The sequence below is a fragment of the Phyllostomus hastatus genome, unplaced genomic scaffold (genome assembly GCF_019186645.2).
Source record: "Phyllostomus hastatus isolate PE091 unplaced genomic scaffold, TTU_PhHast_1.1 phas_scaffold_78, whole genome shotgun sequence".
Classification (NCBI taxonomy): domain Eukaryota; kingdom Metazoa; phylum Chordata; class Mammalia; order Chiroptera; family Phyllostomidae; genus Phyllostomus; species Phyllostomus hastatus.
The window spans coordinates 104,907,899-104,920,627 of NW_025334041.1; the positions used below are offsets into that span (position 1 = coordinate 104,907,899).

At 58.9% G+C, this 12,729-nt stretch overlaps 1 protein-coding gene across 1 annotated transcript in view; it reads right to left on the minus strand.

Annotated features, from left to right (window-relative positions):
• The window catches only part of TTC7A (tetratricopeptide repeat domain 7A), a 112,758-nt gene that overhangs the window by 38,269 nt on the left and 61,760 nt on the right, over nt 1–12,729 (minus strand). The window contains exons 12-15 of the mRNA XM_045828874.1: nt 6,691–6,808; nt 5,464–5,521; nt 4,252–4,324; nt 1,180–1,340 (exon numbers count right to left, since the gene is read on the minus strand). Coding sequence (XP_045684830.1) covers nt 1,180–1,340; nt 4,252–4,324; nt 5,464–5,521; nt 6,691–6,808 — 410 coding nt within the window. The remainder of the gene's footprint in view (nt 1–1,179; nt 1,341–4,251; nt 4,325–5,463; nt 5,522–6,690; nt 6,809–12,729) is intronic.

Consider the following 12,729-nt stretch of genomic DNA (forward strand, 5'->3'; position numbering starts at 1 on the left):
TGTAGGCACTGGGGCTCCCTCTTCAGTGAGACACACTGGGAAGTTTATAGTTAGGATGCTCTGCCATTGCCAAGCCCCTGGGTGTCCTCCCAAGGAGGCCAGAGGGTCAGCCCTGTCGCTGGTGGGCTAGGGATGAACAGAGGTGGTCACCGGGCTCCCCATGTAAAGGGAACCTCCCTGGGCTGAGAAAACCGCAGCTTTCCTCATCGCCTCGCCTGGCTGTGGCACCCACCAACTTCCTCTAATGCTTTGGGAACCTGCTTCATGGGCAGCGTGAGCCACCTCTCAGGGTGGCCAGGACTGCACTTCTCTCTGCCATCTGCAGCAGCACTGGCTGTTCTAAACAGCCCTCCTGCAGACCCCAAGGTTGGACACGGTGGGAGTGGGGTGCTGAGGGGCCCCATCCTGGGATCACGGGATTCAGAGAAACAACATCTGTTATACCCAGCATCACCTGCCTGAGGGGAGGAGGGCAGAAGTCAAGCTGCGCTCCCCCTTGTTCCCTCCTGCAGAGCAGCACACCCCTCTGCCTCAGCTGGCCCAGTATGGCTCTTGTTCCCAGTGTCCCAGCTGGGTGGAAGCAGGTCCTTTGTGTACAGGTGGCGGCGGGAGGGCATCGTCTACCACCTGGGCCAGGTGCAGTGTGCACTCTGGTCCAGAGATGTGCACTTGGGTGATGCTGTAAATAGTGGCGGTGGGGTGTGTGTGGGCAGGATGAAGGGAGAGGCCAGGACCACCCTGGATGGAGAAAACTCCTTCCCTATACTGCCCGCTGACCTGCTTGGAGGCAGGGGGATGGCTCCCTTGAGCCCCACCAGCCTAGCCAGTGTTAGAATCCACCCTTGGCAGGCTGTTCCAGGGTTATGACAGAGTTACACAAGTTAGTGTCCCCAGGAGGCTCCAGTGCAGAAACCAGGGCAGGGAGGAAGCAGCCTGAGTATGTTCCAGCATAGCCCCTTCTATATCCGCACAGCCAGGGTGGGGCCTGCAGGTGGGGCCAGAGCCATTCCCCTACCCTACAGGTCCTCACCCCGCCTTGACTCTCGAGCCGGAGAATGCGCATGCAGTGAGCACTCAATCAGTGTATGTCGGCTGGCTATGTGGCAAGGTGGGGTATGCGTGTGCATCTGCACTGTGCCCAGCCGGCCCCCAGCCTAGCAGCATCCACAGAGAACTCACTTGAAGTTTTCGGGGTGCTCTGAGATGGCCATGTTGATGACATCAAGGGCGTACTGGTAGTGCTTCTGGGCGGAGAAGAGGAGAGCCAGCAGGTGGAGAGAGTTCGCATCATCCCTGCACAACTTCAGGGCCTCCTGCAGCTGCTCCATGGCGCTGGAGATCTGCCAGAGAAAACCGCCAGCTCAGTGACCTTCCCCAAGGCCCACGCCCCACTCCAGGACTTTGGTGCCAGGCGCCATCAAGGGGACACGAGACTCAAGTGAGACCTCGGGTACTGGGGGAGGGGCTGGTGCTCTGGTGAGAACACATGCCCCCAAGTCACATGGCAAGAGGGATCTGCTGCCCCAAGCCAGGCCCAGGAAGCCTCTGCTGTCCCCACCGGTTAGGAGAGAGGCGCAGGTGTGTGGTGCAGCGCAGAAGACCTGGAAGCCGCTGGGAAGCACTTCCCAAGCCCGAGGACTGAGGGCTGTAAGGGGAGGCTGCCAGGCCACTAGCTACAGACCCAGAGGTGGCCAGGCTCTCTTCTCTGAGCTGGCCCACATGGTGACAGGGGCCAACAAATAAATGTGCCTTCTCCTCAGAGGCTCACAGTGGCAGGAGCCACTCTGGGGTCAGGTGGGGTCATAGATTCCAGTTCTGCCAGGTTCCAGCTGGCGCCCTAGGGCCAGGATGTCACCCCTCTGAGCCGCAGCTCTTACGCTGCACAACGAAAACAGCCATGCAGTGGCTGAGGGGGCATGCACAAATGCTCCACAGAGTACCACGCATGTTTGAAATGTGTTTCCTTTTGCAAGCCCTCTACACCTGGCAGTTAATAATCAGGTAGGATTCTCCCTTCTGGTCCTGAGAGACGTGCTGTCTCATGCTCTCATGCCTGCCACTTGCGTCAACTTGTGTGACTGTCCATATCCTCCCAGGAGCCTCGTGAGTCTTTTTAGAAAGATTCGCTTCTTATCAAACCTCAGACACTATAGCCCACCCCCATCATGCTCCCTGAGGGGTCCATGGCGCAGGCTGGCTGGGGCCTTGGGTCCTGGTGGGCCCGGTCCCTGCCTGGTCTCCACGCGGCCTCTGCACAGGCTGTGGGCAGTGCCAGGCCCCAAGTCTTCCCATCGGGACCTCCCTTTGTGGAAAGGTCAAGGAAAGGAAAGGCGGAAGCTAGCGTCTGCCTGAGGCTGCTGCTACCCTGGTGATTCTCCAGGATGGACCCCATCGTCCTGAGCTGGGCATCCCAAATCATAGCCTGCACTGCTTGGGCAGCCATGCGCGCTTAGGGAAGAATGGGCCAGTGGGTCTGCGACCCAGGCAGGCCAGGTTCCCGCTTACAGTCCATTCACGTGTCCTTGGTCCTCTGACGCTACCAAGAGCTGGGGTCCCCAAGAAAACTGGGTGCCAGGCTCCACTGGCCTGGCCTGGCCATCTCTCTGAGACAACAGACGCCATTCATCAGAGGTGGCTGAATAATTAAAGATCTTTAAAAATGCATTACCAAAGGTTTATCATGAATTTGGCAAGAAAAGCACTGGTTCTTTTACAGAGGGCTAAAAATAAAGTGGTCTCAGGTGTCCTGTTGTCCGTACTCCCGGGAGCACCAGGGCAGACTGATGTTCCCGGAGAGAGCGGCAGCAAGGTGCCGAGGGCCTCGCCCAGGACCTGGAAGTCAGGAGCCGTGGGCACAGTGGGTGGGGGGCTAGGACAGTCAGAGGCAGCCTAGACGTGGAGGAGGGGCGAGTGAGCTGGGGGAGGGGTGGGCTGCTAGAGAGAAATGGCTGAGACAGAAAGGCCCAGAGAGTGGGGCAGAGAGACTCAGAAGTAGAGTAAAGACAAGTGACGATTCAGGTCATGGCAGACAGGGGCACGGGGACATGAGGGGAAGGGTCCCAGCGATGACGGTCAGGGTGCAGGGAGGGGGAAAGCCAGGCCGCTGCAGGGTTGAGGGGAAGGAGAAGCAAACAGTGACCTGACGAGTAGAGAGAAACTGCTCAGCGAGCCAACTGGAGGTGAGACCAGAGACGCGGACCAGCGAGACCAACCCCCAGGCCAGAGGACAGGGCCCCAAGTGCCCCGTCTCCAAACAGGACACTGGGGGTTTCTTAACTGGGGCAGATGGGCTCTGGGTTAGACGCCCTAGGTTCAGGGCTGGCCCGGCCAGTGCCCAGGCTCAGGAGAGCCTGAGGTCCTCAGGTACAACATGGGGCCGAGGGCCTCCTCACAGGGTGCAGGGCTCACCCAGGCCAGTGCGGTGGGAGCAACAGCACCCCCATTAGCCAGCACTGCTCGTCGCCCAACCCCGAGCAGGTGGGGCTCTGCTGACTTCTCTCCAATAATATGGAGTCCTGCTGTGTCCCTGCCGGTGCAGGTGAGGGCTGTGCTGCAGGAGGCAAGCCTCGCCTGCTGTCCCCAAGCAGTCCAGGGCCCACGCTCACTGGGCCAAGGCCACCGAGAGGTCCTGCTTCCAAGGCCAGGTGAGGCACAGAGCACTGAGGACCCAGGCACACACGTGGGTCAGTGACTCAAGGGCCTGGGATGAAGTTCTCTTTCCTGAAAGAGAATCTGCTGGGCGGGTGAATGCTCTCACTCTCGGGATTAACGTGGGGAAGGAAGGCGGGCCAGCCTGGAGAGCCACGGGTGGTGGTGGTGGTCCCCATGGGGTGACAGTGGTCAGCGCTGGTGGGAGGCCCCCCCGTCAGGCCCCAGAGGCCAGGCCTGACAGTGGTATCCACAGAGTCAGGGAAAAGCACTCGGCTGCCCTGATCCGTGGAGAAAACTCAGTAGGTGAGGACACCAACAAACGCTTATTGTGACCTGTTGTCAACCTCTCACCAGTCTGACCCGTTCTAGGGGGAATGAAGGCAGAGAATTATCTGCCCACCATGTGCCTGCCCCAGGCCAGAGGCTGTACCCCATTTCCTGACTTGATCCTACTGAGTCGTCTGAGGAGGATTTTGAAGGTGCTCACGTAACAGGTAAGGAAATAGAGGCTCATGGGGGTCAGGTCATTTGCAAAGGGTGGTACAGCTGGTAAAAGCAGTGGTGCCAGAGACCTGGGGGTTAGGAACTGTTAGGACTCACCTGTCGGACGAGGGCCAGCTGCAGGGAGACATAGAGGATGATCTGGGGGTCGCCAGGCGCCAGCTGCTGGGCTCTGTGTGGAGAAAGGGAGCAGCAAGTCAGTCGCCAGGGGCTGAGAGGCCAGCGTGTGACAGGGGCCTCCAGCATGCCAGCATGCTGCGGGGCGAATTGCTGGGGATTCTGCCTGGCCCCGCTTAGAACAGGGCCCAGCCAGGAGGTCACGGCTTGGGCACAAAGCCAGCAGCGGGGGCAGCAGGCTCCTAGAGGGCTGGCTCTGGCTGAGGGGGGGCAGGGTGCCCGGGAGGGGGAGGATTGGGGGCGGAGCCTGTCATCTCTGGGCAGCTGTTGGCCTGCCTGTGGCCCTCCTCATGCAGAGCCTGGAGCTGCCCTCTCCCCCATGGAACAGAAGGGAGCACCTTCCTGAGAGGGGAGGGACTGGGAATGGCCTCTCCAGGCAAGAAGCCTCAGGAGTGAAGAGGTGGCAGGGGATCGAAGGAGATGCCCCTCTATCCTGGCTGCCCAGGATGGGACTGTCCGACCTCCCTGCCTCAGAAGGGAGCCGGATATGCTGCGTGTTCTGAGGAGGCCAGCACAAGGAGTCTGGGGCAGGCCCCTGCCGGCAGCTTCCTCATCGGTGCTAGGGGATGAAGGTGGGGGGGACAAGGCACACCGGGCTGAGGAAGCAGTGGGGAGCGATGCTGGGGGGCGGGGCTCCGGGCTGTGGTGGAGATAGTGCTCAGCCAGCGTGGGTCTGAGGGAGGGAGGGCCGATGCTGGGGGAGGGGCTTCTCTGCTTCCCCCTCTCCCACCCCGCCTTCTGGACCCTGGGCTGCCAGCAAATCTCTGGGGGGTGCTATGGGTGGGGGTTCCTCACAGCCCCTGAATTTTTGAGCTCCTGCTATAGGTAGGGCACTGTGCAAGGTGCTTTTCCTAATTCACCTCAGGTATTCATCACAACACTCATGGGTTATTATTCCCATTTTGGAGCCATGACTCAGGAGGGCTGGGGCTGAGCCTGGGTTGGGGACGGTCCACTGGTGTTAAAAGACTCAACCACCCACCTAACCCCAAAGGCCCGCCCTGCTTCGTGTGCGAGCTCTCAGAGCCTCAGCTTCCTGGTCAATGACACGGGGACAGAGACCTTTGCCCCACCACACCAGAGGGTCCTCTGTGCACTGACCACCTGTGCCTCCACACCGTTTGGGCCCCTCACCTCTCCAGCGTCTGCAGTGCCTTCCGGTGCAACTCGTCCTGCTTGCTTTTCAGAGTGGCTGCCGGAGACAGGGGGAGACAGCCATGAGGGGGCGCTGGGGGTGCCGGCCCCGCCCCACCCCACTGCAGGGCACAGGCTCTGCACCGAGAGGCTCCACTGGGCCCTGTTGGCAGATGCTGGCGCTCAAGCAGCTCCAAACTGATGCTGCCCACTGCTCCGGTTGCAGAGGGGAGGTGCAAGGTGTCCACCTGGCCCCGGCCTCCCGGCGGGGTTCCCACACACCAGGCCCTTCCCCTCCACCGCCTAGGCCAACCTGACCCTCTCCAGGACTGAGCCTGGAGAAAAAGGTTCCCACTTCCATCCTGGCCACATGCCTCGTTGGGCTTCCTGACCTACAAGGCTCCTGCTTCTTTTCCGACCATTTTTAACAAATTTTAAGTGTATAGTTCCACGGCAGTAAGTCCATTCACAATGTTGTGTAACCATCACCGCCATCCACCTCCAGAACTCTCATCACCCCAACAGGAAGTCCACACTCACTGAACGCTAACTCCCTCCCTCCCTCTAGATTTCCGCCCCTCCCACCCCCCCACCCCCCACTCCAGTAACCTCTGTTGCACTTTCAGGGGCCGATGCCTATCCCATGTTTAGTCTAGGGGGGCTGTCACCCCCTTCCCCTCAAGCTCCAAGGAGACAGAAGTAGGTGGCTGCCTGACCCGTGGGGGCCACACTGCTGAGCTGACAGTTCTGGGGAGAGAATGCTAGGCTCTGGGTATAGTAGGAGTGAAGCCCCTCCGCCAAGCACAAGCATTTATTAAACGCCTGCTGGGTACCCAGCTCTACACCACGTGTAGAGGAGGATTCCAAAGACCCCAGAAGTTCACAGCAGTGCTGAGGTTAAAGGTGAACCAGAATGAGGTAGAATGCGGGGTCAGGGCTGGCAGCCCGTTATAGCTGCCAGCACCTCCGGAGTCCCAGGGGCAGAGGGTGGCACAGGCTCTGCCAGGAGCTGGGCTGGGCCTTGAAGGGTGGGAAGAACTGGTGGACGGAGAGGGTGTCCCTGAGAGTGGTGAGGTCTGGGCAAGAGTGGCACTGGGGCTGAGAGGTGTGTGTGTGCACACCTACCCCAGAGGAGCCTGTGGGGTGTGTTGGGAGGTGGAAGCTGATGGAACAAGAGGCCTGGGGGGCCAGGGTCACCCCAAGCAGAGGTTCTGAGGTGGCACTCACCGTCGGTGGCCTGCAGGCTGTAGGTGAGACCCAGCGCCAGGTAGCCCTTGGAGAGAAACTCCCCAGCGTCCTCCCCAAGGTCGATCACCATCGTGGCAAAGCGCTCGGCCTCCTCCAGCTGCGAAGAGGAGAGGCACAGTTCACTGGGAGGGCTTCATTGGCCTCAGCAAGCAGCCCACTCACAGTCCCAGCCCCGCTCACTCCGGACTGCAGTTCCCTGTGTGCGCAGCATGACCAGAGAGGCCAGGCGGCGTGGCTGAGGCCACACAGCCAGAGTGGAAGGATCAAAGCTGCTGCCTCTACCTGTGACTCCCAGGACCTCTTTACCCACCCAGGGGCCTGCACTCATGGCTGAAGGGCACTACGTCTCTCACAGAAAGCGTCCCTCACCCCAGGGACCGCCGCCTCCCATCACGTGCCCTGCTGAGAGCATGGACCCAGGACCAGGCCAGTCTGTGCCAGCTCCTTTCCTCATCTGGCCTCTGTGGGTCCCTGGGTCTGTCCCTGCTCGGCAGAAGGAAGCCCGGGACAGAAGGTACAGGCAGGGGCCCGGGACTGGCCTGAGGGACACTGCCCACCCTGCAGAGTGGTCTGGCTGCCACTTCTGCTCTGCCAGTGGGCTCACTCCCTGACACAGAGAACTCAACTTCTGTGGGGGAAAAGGCCTGGGGCTGTTTTTGTCCTATTCCAGCTGGAAAGGGACCAATTGGCACAGGTCACGTGGGCTCACATCATCATATACAACACGTGACACAAAAACAGGGGCATCCACAAGGCAGGCCTCCCGAGCCCGCTGGGTGACCCCGGCAGGCAGGCCAGTCAGGGAGGCAGGGGACAGCTGGTGGCCTCGGCCGTGCCCACTCCCAGCCCACAGGCCTCTAAGAAATGCCCCCTCCCCCCTTGCAGGCCCAGGAATGTTAACTGCCTACATGCTTGGCGTGGCAGGGTACCCAAGTCTGTATCACCAAGAATAAAGAAGGGGGCTTAACAAATCATTGCCAAAGCCCACGGTCACGCACAAGCCACCTTGTGTGGGTGTCTTCTCCCAGGAGAGTCCCATGAAGTCAACCAACCAGGGAGCAGAGTCACACCTAGGGTGGCTTCTAGTGTGCTCTGCCCCACTGGTGTCCCTGCCTAGGCCCAGCCCCACTCCCTTGGGAGAGGGGCAGCTCTGTGCGCCTTGTGGTCTGACCACTGGTCACAGCTAGGGTAGAGGGGACAATGGACTCTCTCTCTGGAGTGTATGGTTGAGATGCTGAGACAGAGCCCGTCAGCCTGGAGAAGTGAGCTGAGCTGCGTCCACCATCTGGGCGTAGCTGTGTGAGCTGCCTGCAGGAACAAGGCTGTCGGAGCCCAGAACCCAGGCAGTGAACAGAGAGGGAAACAGTAAAACCAAGTCCAGCAGAGCCTGAGCGGGGAGCTGACAGCCTGGACAGATAGCTGAGGGGGGCTGAATCCCCCCGGGGCCCAACCACCAGCCCTGACACATGCTGACCAGGGTGGTGGGCAACCTCCAGTCTGACAGGCTGGTTATTAAAAAAAAATGAGGGAGTTGGGGAGCTGGGCCTCTGACACCCTCAGAGCTGAGGGGCTGGGGTTCAAGGGGAGGCAGCAGCTCAGGAAACCCCACAGCTGCCCGCTGCCTGCTGCCCAGCCCCGACTAGCTGGGAAGGGCCAAGGCTGGAGATGCTGAGATCTGTCTCGGAGCTCCTGGCTCTGCAGGACTCGGGAGGGCTAAAGGGGCCTGAAGTCAGAGCCAGGCTGGGAGGAACACACAGGCCGCTGGACAGCAAGCGGCTCTGATCCTGGCTCGGCACCGAGAGCCATGGGACCTTCAGCAAGTCACTTAGTTTCTGGGCCCAGAGATCCTCATCTGCACGGCGTGGAGTGGCCCCCCTCACTTTAACTGCTCCTCCTACAAACCTCCACGGAGACCTCTGCACGCCAGACTCTGTGCTGGGCCCGGCTGAGGCTGCCAGTGGCAAGGGCGCGGGATGCCCAGAGAGCTCACACGGGACTCTGCGGGCCGACACGAAGGAGGGCAAGATCCCACAGGACAAGGTGGCTCTTAACTAAGGCTACACTGGGTGAGGCTGGCACGGGACACGGGAGCTTTAGCAGAGGGGCCGTCATGTGGCTGGGGTTGACCAAGGAGGCCTCACGGTGGGGGTGGGGGGCAGCAGGCATCGCAGGAAGGGTGAGTGAGCAAATGGCGCCTTTTCTCCTTCCTCATATCCCACTGCAGACGCGACTCATCACACAGTCTTTGAGCCTCATTATGCCTCATGCAAAAGGAATAGGCTTTTTTATAAACCTCCAAGTACGAGTTATAAAAAGAATCCAGAAACCTACTGCACTCCAAGTGTAAACACTCTCCCCAAGTCCTTCTACTCGGCCAACTGCAGCCTCTGCCTCCTGCAGCCCACGTAGAGAGGGTGCTGGGAAGGAGGCTCAGCGGTGACGGGCAAGCTGGGGGAAGTTACCGCCCAGTTTAAGCACATCACATTCTGGATTAATAGAGCTCACCATCCTTGAGCTTTAAAAAATGCAAACATACATCCTTGGCTTGTCCACCTTGTGGTCCACTCTGACCCCAGGCCCGCAGCCTTCCACCAGCACTACTTGCCAGCCTGAAGTCCACACATTTAAAACGATCACTAAGCGCGGCGTGTTTTTTAAAAAGATTTCATTAATGTTTTTAGAGAGAGGGGAAGGGAGGGAGGAAAAGAGGGAGAGAAACGTCAATGTGTGGTTGCCTCTCATGTACCCGCACCGGGGACCTGGTCCACAACCCAGGTGTGTGACCTGACTGGGAATCGAACCCGTGACACTTTGGTCCACAGCCCATGCTCAATCCACTGGGCTACACCAACCAGGGCAAAAATATATGTATTTAAAGAAAAAAAATATATGTGTATAGAGAGAGAGAGCGCGCGCGCGAGCGCGTGCATGTGCGAGCACAATTCCCCTTCACCTAAGACAAGAGTCGGGATTCCCAAAGCCCTTGAGAACGTGGCTTTTCCACCTTTGTCCTGGGGACTATAATGCAACCTAAGTCCAGAGTCAGCTCCACACCCACGAACAGCTCTCCACACTCTGGGGCCAGACTTGCTGGGCTCAATCCCAGTGTGGCTATCTACTGCGTGACCTGGGGCCCGTCACTCCATTTAGCTATGCCTCAGTTCCCCCTTCTGTGAAATGAGGATAATAATTGTCTGCTTCATAGGGCTTCTCAGAGCACATGGTGAGTGCTCAGAGCAATGCCTGAATAAGCATAAACTGTCATTATTAGTTGTAATTTTATATCTATAATTAGTTCAATCTTCCAGGATTTTTAGTCTCAACCTGATAGATGTACGAGTGCCATCTGACCAGAGCCCTCCCCTGTACTACATGATCGCAGCGACAAATCAAGAAGTGACATCAAAGACCCTCCTGAATCCAGAGAGGGAACACAACTGTCTGCCTTTGTCTCCGCCTGATCTTTAGTCTCCATAGAGGAGCAACTGCGGGAGGGCAGGCTGGGTCTCCACAGCCTTGGGCGGTCCGCTGTGCCAGGCAGCCCAAACCCTGCCCCCGGCCGATGGCCCAGGTCGCACACACACATACCCATTGCCTACCCCTTGTCCCAGCACTCACCCCCACTGTGGGGCACATGTGGATATTTTCTATCCTCTCCTCTAACAGTCTGTTTCCATTGTTTAAACAGTTCTACTTCACAACCCACCAATGGGTGTCAACCTGGGTTGAGCTGCCAGCGCCTGCCCAGCGTCTGCCCACCTACGCCCACCCTAGCCGTATCTTTCTCCCATCCAGAACCTCATTGGTCCTTTCTAACCTCCAGATGCTTCCTCCTGTGGCCTTAGAAGCAACTGCGTGTAGCTCTGGAGCTGTGGCTCCTGCTTCTGCAAGACCCGCTCAGGCCACAGCACTGGGCCCTCCACGCTCATCAAAATACTTGTAGGATGAGGGGCCTTCAAAATTTTTTTTAATCACTCCCTTCCCAATGATCCACTGCCTTTAATGTCTCCTTTACCTGTGGCAGGCATGTAACTTTGCACAAAACCCAGGTGGAGGTCCTCGGCCTCCCTTGCAATTCTAGAGCCAGTTGGTGCTCACCTGACCTTTCCTGGCATGGTGGCCACCTGGTGGGACAGGTGTTTCACAGTTGAAGGTTCTGACGTACAGGGAACTCAGGGGACCCACCCAAGGTCACCTGGCTAGCAAGTGGCAGAACTGCGTTTCCAGCCCAGGTCTCCTGATCTATGTCTGGCTCTTTTCTGAGCTGCCTGATTCATGGCTGCCCTCTGTGCTTCTCCCCCTTTCTCCTCTCTGACCCTCTGGGGAAAGATGCACTGGAGGATGTCATGCTTTTTGCTTTCCATAAGTAGGAAAAATGACTTCACAAGTTCCTGCATCTCTCCAGTTGTCCTAATTTGGTCCCCACCTAAGACTGGCTTCGGTTGCCCATACTGCTCACGCACAGGCTGCCTCCAACCGCCAGGGCTGCCTCCCTCCTCGCGCAGTGGGCCAGAGAGGTCCCTGGGGATCTTCACCCTCCTCCTCCCTTCCTGGGAACTGGAGAGAGTCACTTCTGAGCCTGCAGAGCTTGTTTAAAGAGCACCTCCAGTCTCTCCCTCAGCTGGTCCCACAGGGCCCGAGACCTGTTGTTGTCTGCTCCACGGAAAATGCACTCTTGTGCTCCGGGGAGGAGCAGGCACTCTTCCTGATCCCCACAAGCGAGTGGCGGCAGAGCTGCTGCTCTTTCTCCCCTGCCTCATCAACACCTCATCCCTCTCCCTGGCTCTGCCCACTCCTGAACCTGAACAATGAAGGCAAAGACATAAGAGCACATCCCTTCTGGGAGCCTAATCTTTGGAAGAGGCTGTCTCGGGGACAGCTGCCATTTAACTGGTACCTGCATTGTGCTAAGCAGGGACACTCCTCAGTCTGGTGTTTCCAGGTTACAGGTGAGGCACAGCGAGGGTGAATCACTCACCTAAAGTCTCACAGCACTAAGTGGGCAGGCAGGGATTTGAACCCCATCCTTTCTGCCTTCAAAGCTTGCACTCTTTCTACTACCCACACAATCCCTGCAGGCAAAGAGGCCCAGAGACAGTACCACCCAGGAGGAGCACGGCCTGCTTGTTTCATAACCTCCTCTCCTTCCCTCTCTGTGCGAGGCACACGGTACATGGGCACTAGCCCACCTCCGTCCTCTTAGAAAAGAGTCGACGTTTTAAATTACAGGGATTCTAAATAACTGAATTTGAAGGGTTATTAAAAAATATTTACACTTCCCTCCTCTTCTTCTGCCCCAAGTAACTGGCTGTGGACCCTGGTAGGATGCTGGCCACGCCAAAGCAGGCCACACACGACTGTCACCAAGGGGAGCTTGAGGCTAAGCCTCCCGCCCGGTCCCCCGGCTGCCCCAGCTGCTCCCACCCCACTGCAAATGCTTTATCAACCAGCATGTACCCATCCCTCCGCCGCCCCCCTCCCTACCCACCTCCAGACCCAGAGCCAGCCTGGGACGTCCCACACTGGCTCTGGCTCTGGCATACAGGCAGGACGAGGGGACAGCAGGTGCTCCGCCTCTGGGCACACGGCCACCCAGTCCGGTTTTATCCAGCACAACACGTTTTTCAGATGTCCCAGTTTCAGCCTCCCTTCCTGCGACCAGGCCAAGCTGCCCACCCCTGGATTTCTGTCCCCTGCTGACAGAGCTTGGCAGGGCGACGGCTGGGCCTGCCGGGGACTGACGTGAGTCAGCACAGCTGGGAAGGCAGGGGACAGAGGTGATGTCGGACGTCTTTCAGGACCCGTGCCTGCCCCAGCACTAGCGCCCCTCTGTGTGCGGCAGTCAGACCCACTTTTCCTGCTGGAAGCCTTGCTAACAGAGGGTGCTGGGCCGCCTCTCCCCTGGCCTCCTTGGAGAACAGTCTGCCCTCAGCTACCAGCAGCCTGCTCTCAGCCCAGCAGCAACCCAGGGAGCCAGGGGGAACCACTGAGCCAGATGCACACCCCCCACGCCTGGCC